Source organism: Salminus brasiliensis, chromosome 6, assembly GCF_030463535.1.
Source record: "Salminus brasiliensis chromosome 6, fSalBra1.hap2, whole genome shotgun sequence".
Taxonomy (NCBI): Eukaryota; Metazoa; Chordata; class Actinopteri; order Characiformes; family Bryconidae; genus Salminus; species Salminus brasiliensis.
In genome coordinates this window covers 35056892-35084240 of record NC_132883.1, presented here as the reverse complement: position 1 = coordinate 35084240, position 27349 = coordinate 35056892, and the positions used below count along the sequence as shown (strand labels likewise).

General features: G+C 38.6%; 1 protein-coding gene across 1 annotated transcript in view; it reads left to right on the top strand.

Moving 5' to 3' along the window:
- Window positions 1-26663, top strand: part of LOC140557596 (uncharacterized) — a 30291-nt gene extending 3628 nt beyond the window's left edge. Inside the window, exons 3-6 of the mRNA XM_072682185.1 lie at window positions 4768-5006; window positions 11797-11846; window positions 15501-15608; window positions 21571-26663. Of these exons, the coding sequence (XP_072538286.1) occupies window positions 4768-5006; window positions 11797-11846; window positions 15501-15608; window positions 21571-21774 (601 nt within the window). The 3' untranslated portion in view covers window positions 21775-26663. The remainder of the gene's footprint in view (window positions 1-4767; window positions 5007-11796; window positions 11847-15500; window positions 15609-21570) is intronic.
- Window positions 26664-27349: the final 686 nt, after the last annotated feature.

The window sequence follows — 27349 nt, the reverse complement described above, 5'->3', positions numbered from 1 at the left end:
AGTGTAGTACTGGGAGGGAAAAAACAGCCACCATGGTTCAGGCGGTTTGAAGAAGTTAAGTACTTTTAGTGCATCAGCGGACAGACTAGACTCTACAGCAGGGGGTTTTCCATTCTAACATTTAGCAAAAATACACTTGCCAAAAAACAAATGCAAATTTCCATGAAGTCTTGTTATGTGCTGTGGATCATTTACTGAGGCCTGAAGTTGCTGTTTCACTTCACTGTCAACCTCTGAACCCCTGCAAACAGCCCCTCAACAGTTCTGTAAGGATTTAGTGGCAAGCATGTGGAAAATCTGTTTCCATCATCAGTTATTTCTTCTTTGCTTTACCAGTAATTCAACATTTCCTCCTCCACATACAAGCACAATAACCTTTCGATGGATGGAAAACCTTAACTTCCAGTGGAATGGGATAGAAAATCGTTTGGTTACTAATCAGTCAGAATTCCTGCCATAGTTTTTTACAGATGGAAAATTCAGGTGCAGAAAGTAAACATTCACAACAGGATTTTGATCAGACTGCCTGCGCAGTTCTGCTACAGCTAAGCTTACATTTTTACTTTCTGGACCTGGATTTTTTCCATTTCCAAAAAACTGTGTGGGGAAGTCTTGTCAAATAACAGTGGTGTTTGATAGTTTTAGCTTTGGTCTGATGTTATTCAGGAGGGTCTAGTATCAGATCAGGCTCAGGTTAGCATCAGATCAAAGAGCAAAGTTAAGGTAGATTAGATTTCAGATCCTGTGGCACTGCAAAAGTCTTCCTTAGGTCTTCCTTGAAAATAATTGCATATAATAATAATAATTGCTAGAGACATCGTCACCAAACTCTTTGCTGAGACATTCAGTAGTAGCATACATGTCTTCAGTTATTAATGCACTTATAATAAGGCTGTGAGGTTGGGGGTGAAATGGGAAACGTAAATGGGAACTGTGGCCCATTATTGATACCTGATCATGGACCAAATCCATATTCACCCATCCGGATACATTAATGTATATTCAATGTAGAAATAGTGACTAAATATCAAACCATGTTTATTTAACGCAATGCTAACTAGGGTTGAACAGTATAACAGTAATACTGTATATTGTGGTATTTAAATGTTGGCAATATGTCAAATGAGGACAGTATGTCGACTATTCACTTGACTTTGTCTCTCTCAGATATGAGGCTTTAAACAGGTATGATTTGAACACAGCCTGTGCTGTGGTGTTTAGCCTTCTAGCTTATATCTAGCTAACTTATTTAAGTTTAGAGGCCTAGACTCATGGTGGTCTTGAAATGAGGTGTGTTCAGGTACATTTGTGGTGTATTGCTATCTTGGCAACGGAAAACACAGGTGCACCACTGACTAAAAACATCCTAGGCAGTAGTCAACAGTCAAACGTTCATTGCTATCTTGGCAGTGAATTGTCAACACAGCGCACATGCGCATACCCCTGTACGCTTTTTGCACGTTTTGAGCCGTGCAAGGGGTACTTTTCCCATCTTTATGATAGCAAAGACACACTGACACACCCTAAATCAAGCCATGTGGTGTGCGGTATATATATATATATATATATATATATATATATATATATATATATATATATATATATATATATATATACGTTTATCACCCAATACACAAACACACTGGATCAGGAATGGTGAGCTCTACAAGCACTGGGAGCAGCCTAGTAAAACATTTTCACTGGTGTGGTTGAGTGTGATATTAATGTGGGTATTTGAATATTGAAATATAGCATTTGTTTAACAATGTTTTTTCAAAGCATGACACAGGTAACATTTCATAATAACAGACCATAGTTTTCGTACTCTTAAATAATAAATTCCATAACTTGAAATATAAAGTGTTTATGTACTTGTATAGTTTGCATAAGTTGAAATAAATACACATAAAGGTAAATACACATACATTATATAACTGGACCCCTTTTATAAAAGTAATTCAGGTTCATTCAAATTCTTTTAGCTTTTCTTCATGTAGAAATTACAATTGTAAAGTAACTGTGGTGTAAATAATTACTATTATTAAACAAACTGACAGAGAATGATTAGGTTACAATTCATAGTGGGTTATCAAGTGCCACTCTACCACTCCACCGGAAGAACTACACAGCTAACAGCATGACATCACACAGTGTGAGCGTATGCTATTTTAGTCTATATTTATTTTAGAATCGCATATGACTCGTTCTTTCCAATCCAACCGTTTGTTCTGATATTTTGGCCCCCTTTTGATAATATCCAAACCACTACCACCTCTAATTGATGTCCATTTAAACTGTGATTCTTCATTTGGAGAATCATTATGATATCTATAAATACATGTATAAATTACAATTACATAATTATTGTGATGTATATAATTATTATAACTATCATAATTACCAAACATATTATCTAAACTGTCGCCATCTATAGCTGATGTCCATTTAAACTGTAGTTCTCCATTTGCTTTTTTTAGTTACAGTGTGAGCTCCTTTTCCTGTTTATGCCTCAACCTAGCCTGCAATATTATGGGTATTTAAAATGTTTTTGTTGAAGGTAATCACTGATTCTGATTTAGAGAATGGGAGTTATAGGGTCTGATATCCAATAACCTCTGTGCTTCATAATTTGTTAATGCAGAAGTGTTCCCACATGTTTTACAGCTTGTGACTAACACACCCAATCACAGAAACATCTTGGGCAAATTTAATACATTAAAAAAAAAATGGAACAACAAAAACACATAATTTTTAATGTAGTCTGTCAAATTTGCGTTGACTGTACTGAACAGTGAACAGTAATCAATTTATCTATGAAGATGTATTACACAATTAAACACTCACAATCACTGAAAACAAATATATGTGCTAGCAGTATTGTTTTTAACAGACCAACCAACCAGAACGACCAGAAATTTTAGTTTTGCAACTCATTATCAAAACTATCACATTATCAAAGACTACCTGGCAGTCAACACATTTGGTGTTTTTTTCCTTTGTTTTTTTCTACTGGAGTTAAGTTGGATTGAACTAAAGTTGGCCTTTTTTTTACATCAATTTGGCCAAGATAGTTAGAAATACGTTTACATCACCTACCTTGATAAAGAATATGCCCTACTGTGCATTCAATCATTTTGTGACTGAGCGACCCCATAGGATACACTGTATATACACCCCCTAGGATCAGTGTAGAACATTCAGCTTCAAACATGATGCAACAGTCAGCTTTAATTTCACTAGTTCATCTAACCCGCTTCCACCTGTAGTAATCAATGCAGGTTTGACAGCCATACCGGCCACACACTTGCTCATTTAAGCTTGTGTGCTCGTTTAAGCTCCCTGCTCAACACAAACTCATTAAATTAGTTTCTTTCGCTATCCCCTAAAACAGTGTGAAAATGTTCCTTTGTGTCAGCTGTGCTTCTGAAAATTTAAGCTCTTATCACATAACCTCAGTGTAACATTTCTGCATTTAAATTCAGAACGTGGTGATTTCTGACACTCTGAACAAACACGGCTACATCAGCGAGGCTGGAGTTATTCTCCAGCATGCTGGAACTTTCTTAAAAGGGCAGACATTACTTTGAAGCTAATTTAAGGTGGAATTTCGACTTCCTGCTCCATGATAAGTGCACGGCAAACTTCTTGTGTTGTTTATTTCTTTAAAATTATATTTTCAAACATTTTAAATCAGTCAGATCCAGATTGTTAATGTTGCCATGGTGATGCCACTGCAATTATTCTGCAATCTGACATGCCCTCGTAGTTCTGAGAGGACTGCTAGCATTTTTTTAGAGTGTTTAGCTATGAATAAACAGCAGTAATTGATTAACACAGCAAGGTTTTTTACATAATACTGTGTATTACTCAGTAACTTCAGGGACTTCTGTACAAACTGGTGGGGCTATTATGTGCTGATAGAAGTACTAATAACACTTTTAGGCTGTTTAAGGGGCTAATATATAAATCTAAATGAATATAACCCTGGTAAATGTGTATTCCGAGGCATATCTTTAGTATCAACATTTTTAAATATAGAAAATCAGTAGACAATTCTTTCAACCCTAGCAAACAGTGGCTACTCCTTTCTGAAACAAAAGTGTTGGAGAATGTATGCTGTGGAAGAGATGTTACTGTGTTTCAGAAGGAATTTCCTAAAATGACTGGAATTGGGTTAAGAACTGTCCAGCGCATTCCTACAAAACCTGCAAGAATACTGGTGAACTTTGCAGAAAAAATATGATCAGATATTACTCAAAAACTATTGACAGTAGAACAAAATGCTTTGTTTAATAGTCAAAGTAAAAGCCTTTACACACACAGAATGCAACAAGAACTCACAGGAGTAAGACTAAGCAGATCCAATGGCTGAATGCAAAGTATGCATCTAGAAATAGTGCCTGTGTGTGCACTTCTAAGTATTCTGATTTTGCCTATAGCAGCAAAGTTTTGTGGTAAAAAAAACCCCAGCCGTCAGCACCCTCATAGCACTAGGGTGGGGTGGAGGTGCAGGCTACAGGTGGAGAACACATGCATATTAAAGCAGTTTCTCATTCAGACTGTTATTCATTAAAAATGTGAATATTTAAACAGATTCCAAATGGCTCCAATTCCAGACACTACAAGCTTCTGGCTTGCTAAGTAGAAGATGGGAAGAAAGGCAATTTATTTCTACATTCCCCAGTCAATCATTTATTAATGCAGTCTCTGAGGATGCAATACAGTTGCAAACTACATAATGTGAATAAGGTTTCTCTCCTCCTACAGGTTTTATTACAGGGCTAGGGATGACCGCTTTATGCGGCGGCCTGGGTTTGGACTGAGGCTCCAGCGGTTTAACAGAGCCTCCTCTCTTCGTCTACGGGCCAGATCCAGGAGCCCCATTCTGGTGCTGAAACATAAGGTCAAGCTGTCTTCCTCACCGTCGCCTAGCCAACACTCAGAAAAGAGGTCAGAGAAGAAGAGTACGTCCACTACAGTGAAAGAACACAAGTCTAACACTCCAGGTACACATCAGTTATACTCCAAGCATATATTGTATGACCTGGTATCATCAGATTCTACATTTGGCAAATGATTAGACATTTTTTTTGTGAGTCTGATGATGCCAAGCAATACCAAGTTATTATATTTAACTATTATCCTAAATGTATTTGTTGGGAATACGTGAATCGAGCCATTTTTGGTGTGCAAAGATTTTGATTTGGACAGGAATACAGACATCATTCGACCAGTAACACTGTTTAATGCCAACATTATAACACCAATAACACGGTGTAACACCAACATAGTAACACCAGTGACACTGTGTAACACCTACAATGTAACACCAGTGAAATGGTGTAGCGCCAACACAGTAACACCAGTGACACTGTTTAATGCCAATATAGTCACACCAGTGACACTGTGAAGTGCTAACATGGTAACACCAGTGACACTTTGTAACACTAATGAAATAAACCAGCAACACAGTGTTGTATCAACACAGTAACATTAGTGACATGTAGTGACATCAACATGGTAACACCAGTCAAGATGTATAACACCAACATAGTAACACTAGGGACACCAGCATAGTAACACCATTCAAAATGTATTAGCACCACCATAGTAAAACCAGTAAAACTGTGCAGCACCAACGCTGTGTAGTGCCAACATCGTAACACCAGTAAGACTGTATAACAGCTACATAGCAACACCAGTGACACTATGTAGCACTAACATAGTAACACCAGTAAGACTGTGTAGTTTCAACACAGCAACATCAGTGGCACTATGTTACACCAGCATAGTAACAGCAGGTACTATGTATGTAAATATACGTAGTATGTAAATATATAGCATCAAAATGGTAACATCAGTGACACTGTGTAACACCAACATGGTAACGCCAGTCAAAACGTATAGTACCAACATGTATAGTGACACCAGTAGTGAGGCACCATTAAAAATGAACCATTAACAATAACATGTGACATCTTGCAACACCAGCATAGAAATACCTGTAAATGACTGTAAGTCTTAAGTACACAAATAAGTTAACAGAGTGAACAAATGTGAACACCAGTACAACACCACATCTGACACAGACACGGAGTGTGATAGCAAAGACTGTGACACCAGTGCCACGTTGGGCATAATAGGGAATCTCAAAATAGCTGACACATGCAGGAAATGTGTTCTTGCTTTTAAAATGTGTAACACCAGTGAAAAACAGACAGTGTTATGTTCTGAAGAGCAGATATAAGTACAGCCTGTAGTGAATTAAGCAGCAAAATGTGAACAGTGAACATACACTAAACACAATGGATATATTTTTAAATGGATAAAAAACAATAAAAAATAAATTGAATAAACTAGTAAAACTAGTGGTTACACCAGCATAATAACACCGGTCAAAATGTATAGCACCAGCATAGTAAAACTTGTAACACTTTGTAACAGCTGCATAGAAACCTTTTTTTTCTAAAACCTTTTCTTGAAGGTTCTGTAAAGCACCTTAAGAGGTTCCTTCCACAAATAGAACAACCTCCAAAAGTTCCTCAAGGATCTTATACTTTTTAGGGCCATTATTTGAGCTTTTGCTATTGTTTACACTGGCGCTACCGGGCAAATGTAGCTGATTTAGCTAACAAGTAATGGAAGCTTATACTTAACATGCTATTTGTTAGCTATATTAGCCTCTTAGCTTTAGAGTAAAACCAAAGAAGCCAAATGAAAAAGCAGCTTTAACTAATTGACTTTATTTAGATTAGGAGAAAATAATATACATCTACAAGTACATTTTTGCCTTTAAAAACCATCTAACTTTAGAATAAATCCAAAAAAATGAACATCCAGTGGTCAGAATGTGCTGTTTTCAGTTAAGAGTGAACGATTTATTAATTCATGAGAACGATTTATTAATTCATGAGAACGATTTATCAATTCAAGGGAACGGTTTATTAAATCAAGGGAATTATTTATTAAATGGCGATGAAATTCATTACATCAAGGGAATGATTTATTAAATAGAGGTGACAATTTTGTAAATCAGGGGAACACTTTATTAAATCAAGGGAATGATTTATTAATTCAAGGGAATACTTTATTAAATGAGGTGAGGATTAATTAAATCAAGGGAACGATTTATTAAATCAAGGAAACGATTTATTAAATAAAGTTGACAATTTCGTAAATCAAGGGAACGATTTATTGAAATTGAGCAAATAATTTATTAAATCAAGGGAATGATTTATTAAGTCAAGGGAACATTTTTTTAAATCAAAGAAATGGTTTATTAAATAGAGATATAAATTTCGTAAATTAAAGGAATGATTTATTAAATGCGGGTGACAGTTGCGTAAATCAAGGGAGCGATTTATTGAAATTGAGACAATAATTCATTAATCATCAGTGTATTAAATCATTGGAATTTTGTCTCTTAATATTATTCTCTAAATATTATTTTTCTGCCTTGAAACGTCAAGGGTTCTGTACAATCAATGTATTTTAAAATGTATTTAATTCCAATGTTAGTTTTTTAACTAATAAGCATTTACTGCCAAAATAAATAGCTTCACATATCTGTAACTCACATTTGTGTGGTGTAGGTGTGTGTTTCTCATGTGCTGTTTAGCAACAGTTGTGCATGTGAATGCATCTGTACTCCTGACTCCTACTCATTTGTACTAACTCCTCATAAACACTAGGTGGCAGCAACAGAGTTTATAACACATTCTATACAAGCGAACATGGCTGCTTCTCACCATGCCCACACAGTGAAAGTGTTTTTCTCTGCACTCATCATTATGCACTCCATCCAGCAACAGCTGTGTCGCCTGGGAAGAAAATAGCTCGATTAATTGAATTCGGAATCTCCAGAATGGCTGAACAGCCCTTCAGAAATAATATATATGTATATTTAGCCGTAGACAAATATCCCAGTGGCCGCTCTTCAGTCTCTGATAGAATATAGCGCACCTATAAAAAGACTCTTGTGTTTGCACCGAGAGGGTCTTAATATTATGAAAGCATATTAAATTCTGTTGGTTTACAGGCTGTCTGCTACAGTCAGCCAAGTATAGAACAATGTCCCCAGGCAGGTTTTCGGCTCCGACGTCTTGAGAGGCAGGTGTGTTAACTCAGCAACATGGCAACATGCACCCCCCCTGGCTTGCTAGTCCAAAATGCTCCTGGGTTAATTTTCATGACCAAAAAACAAAAGGAACATACAGTATATCTGTAGCAATGCAAAACTGATCAAAGCAGCAGTGTGCAGGCAGATTCTGAATGTGCCAGTAGTTCAAGACTAGGCAGACTGCGCATTTAGTCTTTTGCTGAACAATTTTTACAATCTTTGAGCATGATCATTTTTGTATACAAGCAGTGTATTCAGATCTTCTTCAAATGAAGAAGATCCCCAGCATCTACATGTTTACAAACTTTACAACCTACCCCATAGGTGGAATAAGCCTCTTTGGGAGCTTAGTTGCCTGTAACATTGCATTGCAGCTAACCCCACCGTGTAAAGGCTGTACTTTAGCCTAGCTATGTCCTGCTGTTATTGTTGAGTTATGTACATACTTCTCACACAACCTTTCAAGGCTAAACATCACAGCTACTTTCGAAATATGAGATATGAAAAAAAAGGCTAAAAAAGCTAAAAGCTAACGCTGGGTGAGTGGGTGAAGCACTGCTTGGAGAATGGCTGACCAGAGGAAAGGCCTTTGAGGGTATCTACATGACTGGAGATTGGCGTGCATTGCAGGGAAGCCAGTAAAGCTAGCAGGTATCATTGCTAGGCTAAAATCTAACCTTAGCAGGCCCTACTACAATTCTTCGGCTAACTGACCGCACTCTATGCAGACCGCACACCGAGAGGACATCATCACCACCCAGTTTGACTTGAGACTTGGGAATAATTCCATAAGCCCTCCATAGAAAGACAAGCAGTGTGTTATTTCTAAGCCAAAATAACAGGGTTGTAAAAAGGCCTGTAAATCCACATCTGAGCATTCTTTGACTCAACCAAAGTCTCATACTGAATAGTGATGTGCTTCTGTGCCTCTGTGGCACCTTTAAAAGGCTGACCTGGGCTTTGGACACTTGCCAATCATCTAAAACACCATAAATACCCTTTCTCATATATTATATGTCTTGCCCATAAATATAGAAATTGCACAAAGGTGAATCTAATAAACAGGCAGCTGTAAATTGCCCCACTACACGTAACTGAATCAGCCGTAGCATTTCTAGAAATTAAAGTACAATTACTTAAATCAGCAACGTTTAGTGGACCATAAAAATGGGAGGGTGGCATTGCCCGCTCTAAATGACCCTCCCCTCGATGCCAGGTCTGAAGTGTGGATCTAAAGAAAGCTACTGTGTCTGGCTTAGCCTTGTCAGTGTGTTGTGGTATGAAATGGCGACAGGGCTGATTAGATGCCATCTCGTGTAGGTTCCTCTCTCTCTCACTCTCTCTTTTTCTGTCCTTCTCTCGTCCCTTTTCTCACTCTCCCTTCCTCTTTCCATCGCTCGTTTGCTCGTTGTGCCTGTGAGAAATGCAGAGATGAGGGTGAGTCATTGCTTTTGTGCCGTATGTGTGTGTGTGTGTGTGTGTGCGTGCGTGTGTTATAGAGCGCGAGAGAGAGCATGAGTGAATGTTTTGTGTATGTGAGTGGGAGAGAAACGAAGGTGTTTTTGTGTGTATGTGAGAGAGGGAGAGGAAGAGAGAGAGAGAGAGAGAGAGAGGGGAGAGGGAGAGAGATTTTAAGCATCTGGGCAGAGAGCCAGTATATAGCAAGCAGCCCAAGCACTCAAATGTTGCGAGGCAGATTCTCCAAATCACACCCCACAGATTTTCTTAAAGAAGCCCAAGGCCTTAGTTACCCCCCTTACCTTTTAAAGCACTTAATCCCCATGACTGCAGGCTTGCACACAGCTTTTTGATTTGGACATTCGCGTCATGTGTTACAACTGTTTTTTTTTTTTTGTCTAATTCTGAACAACTATGTGCATTTCTCTGAAAGGTGCCTTAGAATGAGTACTTGCAATTATTTCTTCATGTATAAACAGTAAGTATGTGCCATTTGTTTGGGGCGAAAAAAATGCCCAGATGCATATAATGGGGTTGTGGGGAAAAAAAATATTTGTTGCCTTTATTTATTGGTTCACCTCACCACAGTGCATCACAGTAGTCACATATCATAGCCTGGCATTGCTTTTAACAAGTATGTTGTAAGTGAGTTCTGAAAGTGCAGAGATGTATTACACTAATAAATAAATTAATAGATTTTTTATTGAGTAAAATTCACAACAGCTGTGTGTATTTCCCACTTGGTTGTTACGGCTTTTGGCAAACGGCAGGCAAAAGCAGCTATTTCAAATACGGCCTAAAGGACTACAGTGAAGTCTAGCATAGCTTCCCTTGCCAACTGTCCAATTTGTAGAAGGGGTCATGTCGCTATCCAGAGAAAAAAGTATGGGATACTTTGTAAGCCCCAATGAAATGCAGAAGACAACAAACCAAATATTGTTTTTAATTGTTTTTTTTTCGTTTTTTTTTTACATTTTTAACCAGTGTAATTATGCCCGGTTCTGACTGGCTGGCACCCAGATTTGAGATTAGTTTCTCAAATGCAGAAATCTGTTCAGAATTCTGGGCCTGTACATTTGTTGACTATATATTAAATTGTTGATGTCCTGATTGCTGGTGTGGAACAGAAAAAAATGAACAATGTATTGTCCAACCTAGTATAAATGTTGGGTGATTAAGGGCCTCCTAGTGGACAGAGCCCCTGGTCTTATACCCATGGTAACTCTTTCATGATTAAATAAACTTTTACTCTCCTACCTAGACATCAAAGAAGTCACGCTACTTCTGGCCCGTATTTATACATTTGTGTGATCCACATAGCCCTGTGGAAGCATGCTGTTGGCTCAGTCACAGCTGGCTACAGTTGAGCCAGTACTGGCCCAATACTTTCTGTAAATGGAAATTCTGTACAAACAGTTCCATTGATATATTGCATGTGGGCCTCTTGTGGCCCATAGTTCAAATGCCATGACAAATCTTAGACATAGCTGCTACAGCTAAGCCGGTTTTGGACAACATTACACTTGCCATTGCCAAAACTGACCCATAAATGACTTAACTGGGTCATATTGGACAAAAACGAAAAGAGTAAACACTACTTTTAACCTAATATGCCATTTGTGTTGGTAGGAAGAATCTTCTCTGCCCTCTGCTATGGTAACTTCCCTGCTGAAAAAAACTGGACAGCTCAGGCTGGTTGACCAACATAGGGTATGTTTTAATTTGAGTTGATGGTTTAGCTGGTCTACAAGCTGGATGGGCAGCATCAACAAGCTGCAACATACGGTATACTGGTCAAGAGCTGGCTAACCAGCTAGCTTACTAGTATAGGCCATGTTTTCTACTGGATGACCAGCTTTTCAAAAACCTGACCAGCTTAGACCATCTGAAACCAGCTACCAGCAAAAGCTGGTCTTGAGCTGGAATTTTCAGCAGGGTTTTCCAAGCAAAAAGTCTTTTAAATAGATGTCAATGCACCATTATGTTAATGTTTTGAACTTGGGAACGTTGTGTTACTGTTTTCACGTTTTTTTGGATCATTGGAGTCATAGAAAAAGATGGCAAAATGATTTTGTTATGATGATGTAATTAAATGGAAACCTAATAAATGCGCTGTAGCTATTTTACTAAATCAGAAGTGACTGTGATTTCACCAGTGACTTTCTATGTTCATATGTGCTTTCTCTCAATTTATCTCTCTCTACTTTTCCTTTTTGCAGACCGTTCCCGGTCATCCTCGGCAGCTTCTGAAAGACCATTGTCATTCACAGTAAGAGACCAGTGACTCTGTTCTGTCCCATACTTTGAAAAACCACTGACCCAGTCATTTCCCTCTGTATTGTGTAGGGAGGTAGTGCCTGCGGAGGTTGCCATTCACCTTGTAAGAATAGTGTAGTTTTGCACTTGGGCTACAAGGTTAATATAGCTATTGATTAATGGAAGCTAAGGCCAATAGGCATTGTATTAACTGCCTAAATCATTACACACTTGCATCAAACCATTACACTGTATGTCAGTGTTATTTGTTAAATGCACAAAGGCACAGGCCAAATAAAGTATTAGCTGATAATGCTGTTTTTGTAAACAGTGATGTGATCCCAGTCCGTGCAGTAAGCTCTTCATGCATTAATTGGAATTCAGTAGCAGGTCTGAAGACCTTACAGATCCGATTAACCTCCAACATACACTATATGTCCAAATGTTTGTGGACGCCCCTTCTAAGCAATGCATTCAGCTACTTTATGTTGCACCTCTTGCAACTTATTTGATTGATTTTCTCACTTTGTTGAAGGATTGCCAATAGAAAATGACAGTCTGAAGCAGATAAACAGGAGCCTACTGTCACCATGCCTAATACCAGACATGGGTTAGAGGGGTGTAAAGCCCCCAGCATTGAGCTGTGGAGCATTGGAATAAAGCTTTTTGGAATGATGGTGCATCATTCAGTACTTTTGGAATAAGTTTGGAATTCAACATACTGACCTCACTAGCGTTTTTATTAGAGGGTTCAAATCCTCACAGCAATGTTCCAAAATCTAGTAGAAAGCCTTCCCTGGACAGTAGAGACAGTTACTCCAACAAAAGCAGGATATAATCTCTATAATAATTCCAGAAAAGCAATGAATGAGCAGGTGTCCCAATACTTTGTCTATAGAGTGTACTTAGAAACTGCCAATAGAATCAATGGCTTTTCACATTTTGATTTGCAGTGTGGTTGGGACCAAGAGCAAAAACATAAATCTAGACCATCTAGAAGTTCTACAATAATCACTAGCGGTGAATACGAAGGATAGTCTAACCAGGGTTCAGTGAGTGGTAGGAATGGCACACAGCATGTGCCAGACAGAAAAACTCACTATTAATGTAGAAGTACTAGATAAAAAGCAAAAAATATGCATGTCTCTGTTTATTACATCAGATGAGCTTCAGATGTTTGTGTTAAATCTAGAATTGGCAAAAATGTTCATTTCATTTAAGGCAACTTGTAAAAATACAATAAAACCATTAATAAAACTGATAAAGTCTGGTTACACTGATATTACACTAAAGAATAACATTTAATGAATGTGTCATAATGAATGTGACATTTTTCCAACTTAAGAATTGGATCATTTATTTAATCATAGGATATTTTCTGAATTTACACTAATAATCAAACCATTAAAATGACATTGTGAGAAAATGGTATAATAAATACATTCTAGGTCTTGACAGGTTGAACGTTTAATAAATCAAAATTGTAACCCTAAAAAAAGATTTCTACCTGGGACAATTTGCCACTGGGTAACCAGGTAACCACATAAGCAGTTCTATTTAAGATGCCATAATAGCACATGCAGGTAAGGCAAATTATTTAAATGTAAATTTTTGGCCAGACTCTACTCTTAACAAGCTTTTAAAAATACAGTTTCATATATCTTTGCACTGAAAATTACCCAAGACCTTGTTGTAAGATTTATTGTTGACAGAATCTAAGAGGGCTCACTGAATGATGTCTGCTGTGTCTCCTGACTCTATGTATTTGCACCCACGCGTCATCCACAGCCCTTTCAGAATCGAGGAGTTACAGAGACGGCCCTGGAGTTTGAACGATGGTTTGAACTATGTGACACCTAGATGCACTGAGAAAGGGCTGTGCAAAGCGTGGGTTCAATGTACGCAAACAGAGGACGTCATACAGTGATCCCGCTGCATTTATCATTGGAATGTAAACATTTGAAATGTTAAAAACAAAACTGTCTAGAGCGAATTTTTAAACCTGCTTTAAACTCCAGGGACCTGTTGGTGGCTTGCGTCAGCAACTTGCGATCACCATTCTCACAATTACATCATGTTCATATTATTTCCGTAGTCGATACTAAGTAACATATTGTTGTTTATTACTAAACCCGTTGATGTCTGTCACTATATTTACCGAAGTAGCTAAAAATACTGATCTGAGACCTCTCTAGTTGTCCTGTGGTATCTGGCACCTTAGCAGCAGATCTTTTAACACCTCAAAGTTGCAATTTTAGGGCCTTTATGGATCCCATCAATGAGCCTTAGGTGCTCATGACCCTAATGCCAGGTCACCGGTTGTCCTTTCTTGGACCATTTTTGTTAGGTACTGACCACTGCAGATGTTTTGAAGATGCTCTGACCCAGATGTATAGCCAAGAACAAAAGGGCTCAGATCCTTATGCTTGCATCATCATCTTCAAGAACTCACTGTTCACATTCTCCCAAATATGTCCCACCCCTTGAAAGATGCCACTGTAGATGATGATCACCACTGTTCATATCTTATGTCATAGCTGATTTTTATATCATACCATGTATTATATCTTACTAAATTCTCATTGTTTCTTTTGTTTAACACACATTCACACAATTGGGGTTAGATATCTTGTTCTAGGGCAGCTCAGTCATGAATGCTGAGGTAGAAGAAAGGCCTATTCATTCCCTTCTCCTGCACCCAATTCCTGTTGGTCCAAAGGATTGAACCTGCAGACCTGTTCTCAGGCTCACTTCCCTGACATTTATGCCACAGCTGCCCCCAGAGCTCCTCAAAGGTCCCCAAACTTTGTCCCACCTTAAACATTACACTTCGAGACAAAACGTTTTGGATTTAGTTATATCTTCCCTGAACATCTAACATAGAATTTTTTAGATTTAATATTTAGATTTAATTGAATCAATTTGGATATATGTTGTTGTTTTCTTAAATGTCAGAAGTGATAAAACCCAGTTGAAAAAACATTTTTAACAATATTATTGAATTGATTTAGACAATTTCTACAGATTAATGCCAGTGCAAGCTCAAAAAACATATGGAAAGTTAGGATTCGGCCTGTAAGCAGGGTCCATTAGCCGGGTCCATTAGCAGAGAAGCATTTTAGCCTTTCTTCTGGAACAAATAACAAAGCTTTCATAAATTTGGTCAGTGGCATATTGTGCTTAGCCTGAATGACCCCTGGAGTCATGTAGTGTGTAGTGGTAAATATGTGTTGCTTTATGAATGTAAAACTCTAGCTATTTATTTGCTAATGTAAAATATCCACACACAAACACACACACACACACAGTTGTTTTAGAATGGATTTGCTGCCGCATTATAAGAGAGACTAGCAGATCTGTTGACTAGCTAATCTGCTGCTTCTGAGAAGGTCTGAGTATGCTTGATCTGTAATGGAACTGAAGTGAAGCCCAAAGCTTTGAGAAGATGATACGTTTAAACAGAGTCCAAATATTTACCACATCTGTCTGTCTCTGTGTCTCTGTCTCTTTCTATCTCTCCTTCTCTGTTTCTCTGTATCGCTATCTGTCTCTCTCATTCTGCATGTCTTTCTCTTTCTCTGTCTTTTTCTTTTCTTTTTCTCTTTATGTATGTGTCTCTGTCTGTGTGTGTGTCTATCTCTCTTTCCTTTCTCTCTCACTTTCTCAGGTCACTCAGGAAGGGCAGGTATGCAGCAGTAGAGAAGCTCTCTCCTCGGTCACCCGCGCCGCTGCCAGAAACCGAGCCATCCAGAGAAAGAGAGAGGAGATAGAGGAGGTAAGTGTATGCCTAGTTGTGTGTGTGGGTGTATGTGTATTTGTATAAGTAAATGTTTTTATGAGACGGAGAGAACAAGGCCTATATCGTAAAAATGGAAACACTGAGCCAATTTCAATCCCCCCCCAAAATATCTTTATTAGTGCAAATCAGTGGCGGTTCCCCCCCGGCACTCCAAGCAGTCGCCTCTGTGGGCCGGAGAGAGCGCTTCAACCCTTGGTAGTCAATCCTGCAGCACAGCTTTTTTATTTTCCTCTGGTGAACAGCAAGCAAAGCACATGAGGGTATGACTCAGATAGCAGAATGAAAATTATGCTACACACACACACACACACACATGCAGACACACACATTCCCTCTTTTTCTCGCTCTCTCTGTCGTCCAATCTCTATGGTTACCACAAGGCAGACAGTAGGTGCTGTTTTGAAGTGATCTGGCAGCAGGTAGATTCTGTATGAAACACACACACACACACACAAACACACACACACACACACATACACACACACACACACACCAAGCACTTTATTACACTGTATACTAATACTGGGTAGGGCGGACCTCCCTTTGCTCTCTAAAAAAGCCTCTATTATTCGTGGCATGGATTCCACGAGATGTTGGAAACATTCCTTTGAGATTCTGGTCGATTTTGACTTGATTGCATCACGCAATTCCTGCACATTTTTCAGGAGAACTTTCACTCTACAAATCTCCCGTTCTACCCGATGGGTAAATTGTAGTCATGAAGGGATGTATGTGGACAGCAACAATACCATATAAACCAAAAGCTATGGAATTAAAGCAAGGATGGATTGGTATCAGTGTGCCTTAAAAGCATTCCCCACACCATCACACCTTCTCCACCACCCTGACTGTTGACACTGCAAGTTGGGCCCATGGATTCATGCTGTTCGTGACAAATTTCTGACCCTACCATCTGTGGTCTTCAGCTGAAATTGGGATTCATCAACTTTTTTTTCTAGTCTTCAGCTCTCCAGTTTTGTTGAGTCTGTGCCACTGCAGCCTCAGCTTTCTGTTCTTAGCTGACTGAAGTGAAACCTCACGTGGTCTTCCGCGCTCTGAGATGCTTTTCTGCTCACTGTATCTGAGTTACTGTAGCCTTTCTGTTTGCTTGTCACTTAGCTGTCAGCTTTCACCAGTCTGGACATTCTTCATTGACCTCTCTTATCAACAATTTATTTTTGGTCTGCAGAACTGCTGCTCACTGGACAGGTTTTCTTTATTGCACCGTTCTCTCCTCTCAACTGTAGAGACTGTTGTGCTGAAAATCTTAGGAGATTAGCAGTTAAAGAAAAACTCAGACCAGCCTGCATGGCACCAACAATCAAGCATAACCACAAAGATCAAATTTTTTTCTTATGAAGATGGTTGATGTGAACATTACCTGAAGCATCTGGCCTGTGTCTGTGTAATTTTATCCATTGTACGGCTGCCACATGATTGGCTGATTAGATATATATATATATATATACACACACACACACACACACACACATACACACACAGACAGATATACACTAATACATAAGCTAAGTCCTCCTGCCTCAGTAGTTGCTGCAGGTCAGGTACAGATCCTGTTTTGAAGTAATGTGGCTGCAGGTTGATGCTAACACAACATGCAGACCCATAAAATGTGCAGTGAAGAACACACATCTCAAGGATTACTTGCTGAGAAAAAAATCTCTGTTGATTGACAGTGCATTGCACCATTCAGTGGTGTTTTATGTAACCCGCTATGTAATGCTTTTATGTAACACGCTGATCAAACATCATAGCAGGCAAAAACAAATAGATATAAATAGGGTTTCATACCACTCCTTGCTGTACTGATGAGGGTGAGTGAGTGTGTGTGTGTCTGAAGGAATGTAGCATTCATTTTCTCGTGTATTCATTATGTAGTATATATTCTCAACACACACACTAACTGAATCCCTCTTTATTACGCACTTACATTGCTGGATGCTCACACACAATTTGTATCAGCCATTCTCCAGTCCGTCATCTGTGGCCATTTTCTTAACACAGGACTTGGGCTGGGCAATATGATTATGAATTTTCAGTATTGTGATAAATGATGGCTCAGTATGCTTTTCTGAGCCTTGTTTGGATACCATGAGTAGCTAAAGAACACTGAATTACTGTTAGGCCTTTAATGGTTGGGGGGGTACAACAGTAATACTGTATACAGTGGTATTTAAAAATGGCAATGGTTTCTCAAAATGAGGACAGTACTTCAAAATGACAGCTTGTCTGATGCCTCAAATATCTCTTCTGTGTCTGTCTTGTACTTATTATTGGCAAAATAAGCTCTTTCCCCCAGGTGCCTGAAGTCACTGCCTGACGATAGTATGTGTAAATGTGTGTATGAGCCTCAGTTAGCTGGAACACTGTTCTGTGCAGGTTTAGCCTGCTAGCTAACTTGTCTAGGACCAGATAGCCAGCTGCGGAGGTCCAAACACGGCAGAAGCTGTTGGATCAAGTTTTTATTGTCAACACTTGTGGTAATTAGCAGCTGCACTGAACTGTCTGATACTCTGAGGATCTGTAGCTTAGCTAGCTAAAAGAAGGCTAGCTTAGCGAGTAAGCCACAGATCCGAAACCAAAGGAAAACAATAAATAAATCAGCTTCATGTCTTTTTAATAGCAGTTGCTTGATCTGAATTGTCATCATCTAAACATTTATAAGTGGCGTTTCATTCAGTCAGACTTGAATTTGTTCTGCTAGGTAGCTTAATTAGTTGACCCTCTAAGTTGGGTTGCCACCCGTCCCGTAAAATACAGGTAGTGAAATGTTGCGTCCCGTATTGAACAAAATTTTTCTGTATTTCCATAAATGTTTAATACGGATGTGAGTGGGAAGAGACACATCCTTGGCTGGACAGCATCAGTGGAGATCATTACAAGGCAAATTGTAAAATTGGAATAGCTTATTTTAGTAGACAATTGTGTTTTGATGGATTGTTTAGAATGGTGAGTTTTTAAAGTTGAAAGAATGATAATTTTTTACTATTCAGTAGTATTTGTCAATATAAATATTATATATGGCCATTTAAAGAATAAATCGTACTGATGGAATAATGTTTAATAAATAAATACATTAGTTAAGAGGAAATGTTTATTCTTAAAAAAAAAAAAAAAAAAAAAAAAAATATATATATATATATATATATATATATATATATATATATACACACACATTTTCTAGATTACAAATGTTTGTATTTGGGCCCGTGGTGGTCATGGCCCAGACGAGGCGACCCTGGTGGGCGACCCTTATTTTCATTTCTGAAATATGGCAACCCTACCTGTGAGCAAACTGAACTTTGTATTTGATTGTTTCTTGGTTTTACAATAATGCAGGAAACATTACTAGATCTCTTTAGTTGGATGTAGTGGCTGAAGTGTTAAATAGAAATGATTGTAATCATAGATATATTCATCATTGAAAATATCAAAGACAGGTCTACTTCCGTAATATGTATCAACCACTCCTATACAGCTAACCACCGTTAGCTGGATGTTTTTGGATGGTGGTATCTTCTTAGGACTCACATATGATGCTACCAGCGCTGCGAGGGTAAAGGCTAGCATGTGCTTCATGTGCTTCATGAGCTAGCCAGCCAGCTATGTTTTTTCTGAACTGCTGCTGATGCAACATCATTGGACAGCTCAGCATGCATGAAGAAGAACACTATCTACCCATTCTGTTACTCAGCTTACAGACGCTTGCACTAGCTAGCATCACGCTGAGTGATGGAGGAGAGGGTCCTACCCAGCCAGAGAGAATTAGACCAGTGATGCTGTCTTAAACTCCCAGCCATTGTTGGCTGTGGAATGACCAGATGATAGTGGCCAGTGAATATATTATATATATATATATATATATATAGTCCCTTGACTGATTCATTGTAACAAGATAATCACAGCTATTTACTTGATCTGTCAGTGGTTTTAATGTTCTGGTGAATTAGGTATTTCGGTTAAGAAACCAAAATGGTTCTGGGCTTTGATTTGTTTATATTGTTATTTTGTTTTTTAGCTACTTCTAATACTCCTTACATAATTATATTAAGTATAATTGCGAACAAACCTGCATTTAATTTCCTTTAGGCTAAAGCTTTAATTGTTGTGTATTTGAGGTATAAAGTGAGTGGAGATCTGTCTGTGTGTGTGTGTGTGTGTGTGTGTGTGTGTGTGTGTGAATGAGAGAGAGAGTTTGCATTCAGTGGAAGTGTGAAAGTGTTGGAAAGGTCACAGAGCAATTCTTATGAATTAGTAATGTGTTTATGTGTGCCCATAAGTGTGTCTGGGTGTGTGTGTGTGTGTTCATGTGTCTCACACATTTTCACACTGCCTCTCTACCCTCTTTTGTCACTAGAGTGCTGACTTCCAGCATTCCTAACTAGTAATTGAGTAAGGTGTGTGTGTGTGTGTGTGTGTGTGTGTAATAATTAAATGAGAGATAACTTTAACCTGTCTGCTTAGAGATTAGCAATTTTGGAGAGATGGAAAGTGGAGTAGATAGTTTTCTAAATGGGAATCTGACCGTTCCGAAGAGCGGTGTTGAGAAAGAGAGAGCAATTCATGATTCAGCTTACAAAGGGCTTGGTAACTAGCTGTTTAGCTGAGGTGAGTGAATGCTGAAATGCCTAAAACTTGTTCCCCAGTGGATAAATGGTGTATAAACACTATGCATTGACATATGATAGTAAACTGATTTTAGAAAACCAGATATTCCATAATACTCAGTGGAGCAACAACTGAAAATTTGGCCACCATTAGCGACACTTCTAGCTGTGTTCAGTCATAGGAACCACTTGGAAAACCATGGCAGCCACCTAAACAGATTCCTCCTAAACAGTAAACAGTTTCTTCCTAGCGATGGCTAGCAACAGCCTTGCAACTGCCTGGAAGTGGGATCCATTTACTGTCAGCTGTGCAACCAATTCTGTGTTTTCTTCTGGAAGTGCACTTTATTAGTTTAAAATAATATTTGCTTTATTTGTGTGACTTTTGGGATTAGGATGCTGTTGGGATTAGGTTTGAAATTTCAATAAATATTAAAGTATTTAGAACACAAACAATGAAAAGAAACATCTGCACTTGCCCATAAACTTCAGTTTGTAACGATGTCGTCATACATTGAAAAGAACCTGTTCTTCATTGTTGTGGAAGGTGTCGTCTTCAAGCGCAAAATACTTTTGTGCTCATGCTGCATGAAATGAACAAAAACCACAGCTAAAAAGCCTGAATCCCCTACCAGACTTAATCCCGTTCCACAAGACCCTTGACTGACCATTTTTCTGCTGTTTAATCTTCTTTTCTCCACTAATAGCCTGATGCCTCACTGGTGTTGAAGCATTTACTTGAGATATAATGAATCGGATTTAACAAAGGCGCCTTCGTTAGAGTCAGAAACTCTCATTATGAACAGGAAAACACATGAAAAAAGACATGAATCGAAATATAAGTCAAAGTTTACTTGCGCTTATTGTTTTTCTGACTGGAATGAAAGACAATAAGCTGCACTATGAATGAATTCATGCATGAAAAAACACAGTGTATCCAAATAGAACAGGATTCATAGAGTAAGGTGTCATCTTCAATTGCAAAGTACTTTCATGTTCATGCGGCAAGAAATAAAAAAAAACAAATAAAAAAACGACTGAATCCCTTACCATGGTTAAACCCGTTCCACGAGAACCAGAGTGGCCATTTTAGTGCTGTTTAAACTTTATTTCTCCAATAATGGCTCAATGCCTCACTGGTGCTGATGTATTTACTTAAGATATAATGAATCTGATCTAACACAGGCGCCTTCGCTAGATTCAGAAACTCATTGGGAACAGGAAAAAACATGAAAAAAGACATGAACAGGTGTATCCAAATAGAACAGGATTCAGAATAACAGTGTGTGTATATGTATATGTGTGTCCTGCAGGTGTATCGACGTGACTGTGACACGTTCGGGGTTGTGGTGAAGATGCTGGTAGCGAAGGACCCGTCTCTGGAGCGGCCTATACAGACGTCGCTGCGAGAGAACCTGCGTGAGATTGGCGTGCGCTGCGTGGAGGCCATGGAGCAGTTCATCCAGGAGTATGACTCCAGAGAGCCGGGCACACTGCCCATCTCACAGCCGCACTGACCGGCGCAGACTGACCTGAGGCCAGTCGACCTCCTGTTGAAAAATATAATAGACTCGAGAAACTACTCTCAGATAAAGGCTGATTTCCTCTGTCTAAGCTAACGTTACACCAGGTAACGTGACGAGCAGTGTTGTTGCATGCATTTGTCCAAACACTTTTTACATGAAGGCAAAAGGTGTGTATTGTGGGACACTGACCTCATCACAACGCTCGTATGCGTGTGTGTGTATCATGCTGTCTACATGTGCTACAGTGGCATTTTAGGTAGGCTATTTTTCACCAGTGGCACAATGACAAAGTTTTATTGATCAGCTTGATCAGCTCGAGAACCTTTAGCTCATCCAGTTCAGCATTCATGTTTTACGGATTTGCTTCTTTTGCTTTTTTATGGGCTTCTAGGATTGGGAAATTTAATAGTGCAAATAAATGTACAAATAACAAGGTCGGCTATCACTCTCGCAACAGACAAAAAGTGTGTAAAGAGGGTGAACTAACACAATTTAGTAGTCTGGATCTGGATAGGGCAACATACCATGTTGTAAATATTAAGGGTGTAATATTTTATAGTATAGCGGTGTCCCAATTCAATACATCTTTTACGGATTAGTCAGGAATAAGGGGTGCCTTTATTAATATGATTATGGTAATGTGCTAATGTTTCCATGTTCCATTTATTACAGCGTTCAACATTATAAAATTATAATATTTTATGTGCACTTGCGAGCACTTATGAGGAGAGTGCTTTTCCTCCTTGTTCTGAATTCTGTGGTAAAGATGTAAACCTAGTCCTTGAGAGTGGTTTCATTTCATGTGAAATGGTTCATTGTGGAGAAACTTCTGATTCAGAATGGTACCAGACATCTGAAGAGGGTTATGCCACCAAAAGCTACATTACTGAAAGTTATTAGATTGGATCTAAAATTAGACTAAATATTTTGGATATTGAATTGAATTGAATTTAAATTTAAATGTGACTAAAACTAATCTATATTTTAGATAAAAGACTAAAACTAGAACTAAATCAAAATCGGCTGCCAAAATGAAGTCTGTCTGTATTCTGTCTGTATTCAAGAACGACTGGAGGTAAATGAAAATGTACTCAGAACTGTGTTTTATGTAGTATAGTTTCACAGCTCTACAGTGGCACAGTGTTGTCATCCCAGTCTGTGGACATCATGGGCCCTATCTTACACCCTGCGCAAGGTGTCTCACGATGCTCGTTGCTATCTTACACCCCAACAACACGTCTGCGTTGTTTAAATAGCACCGGCCCTTGCAAATATATCCACGGCAAATTAATGGTCTTGAAATTATGTGTGTTCAGATTAATGTCTGGCGCATTGCTATATTGGCAATGGAAATTGGCCGTAAATTGTCAACACAGGTGCGTGCCCAATGCACATACACCCCCGCTTGTCACGCACACATGGACATGTAGCAGTGCAGAAACAATATAGTGGGGCCAGTTGGCAGATATGCATCTTTTACATCAACAGTATATTCCTGCTGTTCCCATGAAACAGCGTGAATGAGCAGGTCGGTTTCCTCTGCCGAAAAGCGGTGGACACGTCCTGGTAGCTGCGCCATTGAAATAGCAATCCACCAAAGTCAGACTGCAACCGGCTCTTGGGAATGTCAAGTGACACGCTCATTATTGCACATCAGGCCCAAAACACACCCATGAATAATATAGAGACTTAGTTCATGTATTTTGCATACTTTTCCCGTCGTTATGATAGCAAACACACACGGACATGTCCTAAAGCAAGCAGCTTGCCTAAAAAGATTGCTAAAATAGTTGCTGAAAATGTATTGTTGACCAAACTGAGATGCAGCAGAAGTACAAAATGTCAGTTAGCAGAACGTTTGACTAAACTAACTCAAAAAACACTCTGTACATTGTCATTTTCAGTTGACCATCATTTGCATTACATAGAAACACTCAGGGGTCAGGTGTAGGTGCCCTGAGATCAACACCACTGTAAGAAAAACAAAGTCATTTAGTACAGTTTCAGATCAGACACTCTGAAAAGCTTTGTTTATATCAGTATAAAAATCTGTCAGTGATATGCAAATGTTTGGGAATCCTTAGTCAACTCAAACAAATAAAATGTATTAATATAGTGTTGCTAATTCTATTATTAGTATCGTCATTGCAGTAGTAACCTTCCAGTACATCAAAAAAACTAGCATTACATCAAGTACATTAGTCAGGGATTTGGTGTGCATTACCTATGACCCAAATTTTATTTACGTCTGTTCAATTACATTAATATCCTGATTAATTCGAACACCTCTATGATTGGTCGGGATGCCCCCTAGCACACAAAACATCAGTCAGCGTGTTTGCATATTCCATATATCTGGCATGTCTGTGATAACAGTGAACACCATATATTAGGCAACCCTAATGCCATCTACAGATACCACAGCATCATTTCAACAAGGCTGTTGGACACCAGCAATAGAATGACCTAGCTTTATTGAGGAGCCAGTTGTAAACAGGACAACAACCTGCAACTCATCAAGTTTATAATAATAATATGTCGGCCCATTTATAAGATTAGCTTTTTCACTTTTTCTTCCATGACTAAGAAAAAAACTAACAGGTGCAAAACAAACAAGTTGGTTTAAATGCCAAAATGGCTCACAGTGTGATCGGAGAGCTGCACTTAAGAAGGATAATGACAGGAAATTAGCAGCTACGTAGCCCAAAGGCAGTGGATGAAATGCACTTAAGAAACAACTTCAGACAATTTGTGTGGCTCTGTGTTGAAAATATTCAGTGGAAGCCAGCCCTACTAGTCCTTGATTCTTTTTCTTTCTTTTTTTTTTTGTTGGAAGGCCCTTGTGCATTTATGCTGAATTAAAAACAACTCCAAGCTTAGACTGATTTACTGTGGGCTGCTGCACGCACTTTACTTCTCTCCATTTATTTGCTTCTGTATTTTTAGGGTTCTTTTTTAAAGAAAGAAACAAATAAGTCTGTTAAACAAGGTTCTCAAGGCTTTATATATGCATTTGAATACACAGGGTTTTGGGGGTCATTTTCTATTGCAATGAAAAACACTTGCTTTCCCCTAAAGACATGTTGCTAATTATTTAGTCCAGTGGCGGTGAGAGACTGTTTTGTGGCGCTGTTTGTTATTAGATTATGAAGTCGTGCTCTGTAGGGCGCCTTGTTGTAAGAACATTTCTTCCTCTCTGAAGGAATGTGAAGCTTTGCCATGATTCAGCATTAATGAGACGAATTTGACCATATCGATGGAATCTGGCCTCGTAATTACATTGCAGTTGAAACCAGGGCTGTTACTGCTGAATAATGTCCAGATACTTTTACAAAAGGGGCCATAGAATGCATTCATTGAGTATTTAACGAGTTCTTTGATTTATAAACAGTAAGAGTGTAAATAAATGCTCATTTGCAGTTTTGCAAGCCTATTTACCACCCTGTTTGTTAGGCTCACTCTGATTTTCCTTTTATGGTGAACTCGTGGGAAAAATAAGTGATCAGCAGTGCTTTGATTGGCTGATTTACATCACTGTGACGTCTCACAGTAGCCACATACCACAGCATAGCTTAGCTTTTAGCATGGTAAGAAAAACATTGTAATTGTTTTTTGTAATTATTCCTTACCGAATCTTACAGAGCAGCGTTGCTGTCCTATTAGTACAGTGTGCAGTTAGCTTGCTGAGACTGTAGGAGGGTCTTCTAGGATTTAGCTGGCTTCACCCACTTCCCTGAGCCCTCGCACAGATACCCGCATCAACGCTTAAAGCTGGCTGGTCAACTTTTATTCTTTTTTAGCCACACTTCCATATTCTCCCAATGTAGCTATTGAGATTAGCTCTGAAAGGACTGAGTGTATGTACAATTTGGCTGTTGCATAATACTTTTAAGGATTTGCAATTCGTTTTACCATCTTATCATTATTATTGAACTATGCTAAGCTAAAGACAGTTTTCCTTTCTAGGGCACCTTTCAATTTTGGGACAAAACCGAACAATTTAAAAACTTGGTTTGCTATCTAAAGCTTTGAGGAAAAAATACAGTACTGTTCAAAAGTTATAAAGTCAGAAAAATTTTTAACAATTTTAAAATTATTACTATGACAAGTGGTTCCAAACTTTTGATTGGTTGTGGGTGTAGGCCATTAGGCTTTATTCAGGATCAATAGGTTCATTAAAAAAAAAAAAAAAAAACCCTCATACAGACTGCCATCAAATCACTGCTGTTTTATATGGACTAGCTAAACAGTTGACAGCCCTGGCTGTAATCTGATCAGCGATATGATACATCAGGGCTGTCTTATATTTCTATGGATAACGATTATCTGGTTTTAAAAAGGACTGGTTTTTGACAAAAGCACACAATGCAGTTTAACATATTTAATATGTAGTATCATATACTTTCAGACAACATAATGATCTATTTATGATGGAATGCAACTGTAAAATATTAACTGCTATATGTAATAGTCTAACAAAAGTCTGGAAAATGTACACTGGGATTACAAATGATCAGGGTCCTGTTTCTTAAAGGCTTACTAGAAAGAACGACTTAAGTGGTGGAGAGAGTGTTCAGTGTAATGCTTGCTCAACCATATAGGTTTGCATTAGGAGTCTTTGAGGAAACACAGTCCTGACCTTGTGTTTCTAGGTTGTATTGCAGTTGTTGTTATAAGAGTTGTCTAAAATGATGTTAATTTGCGTAAAAAAAGCAGTTGTTCTGTGTTAGTTTTACCGTAGTTCTAATGTTTCATCTGTTGATGAGAGATGTATTTAAAAGTTACTGTTTTGGGTCATTTATTGAGCTATCGTGGCCATGACAGCCAAGTACTGTAACTGTATAAAACTGAATATCTGAATAAAATTTCCAGAAGAGTTGTGTTTTTTTTCCACAGTGCATTAATTGGAAATTACCAGTGGATTTTAATCATATATATATATATATATATATATATATATATATATATATATATATATATATATATCACATATTACTTGTTCATTGTAAAATAATGGCCAGCTGCTGAAAAGTGCAAGTTTAAGGTGCACGTATTTGTCACTGTACAGTGTACACTGTACAGCGAAATGTGTCCTCCGCATTTAACCCATCTGGTAGTGAACACACACTCACACGCACACATGTGTTAGGGGCAGTGAGTACACACACACACACCCAGAGCGGTGGGCAGCCAACTCCAGCGCCCAGGGAGCAGAGAGGGTAAAGGGCCCAACAGTGGCAGCTTGCCGAGCCCGGGAATCGAACCCACAACCCTGTTATCGATATCCCGGCGCTCTAACCGCTGAGCCACCACTGCTTCTGAAGTGTCAGCAAAGCTTTTTTGCAAAGCTAAGACAGCAATTTGACCAGCATACAGAAAAAAAGAGGAGAAATGAACAGATCCTGAGGACAGTCCTTGGAAGTTCAGAGGATTAAAGCTCAGAAAATGGAAAAAAGCATGTATACATTGATAAATGTGTAAGACTCTCCAAAGCAAGGCTGCCCAATTCAACTACCCTTGAGGAAAAGCATTGCAGTGTTGCCTTTGTAGCTACATATTATCATGA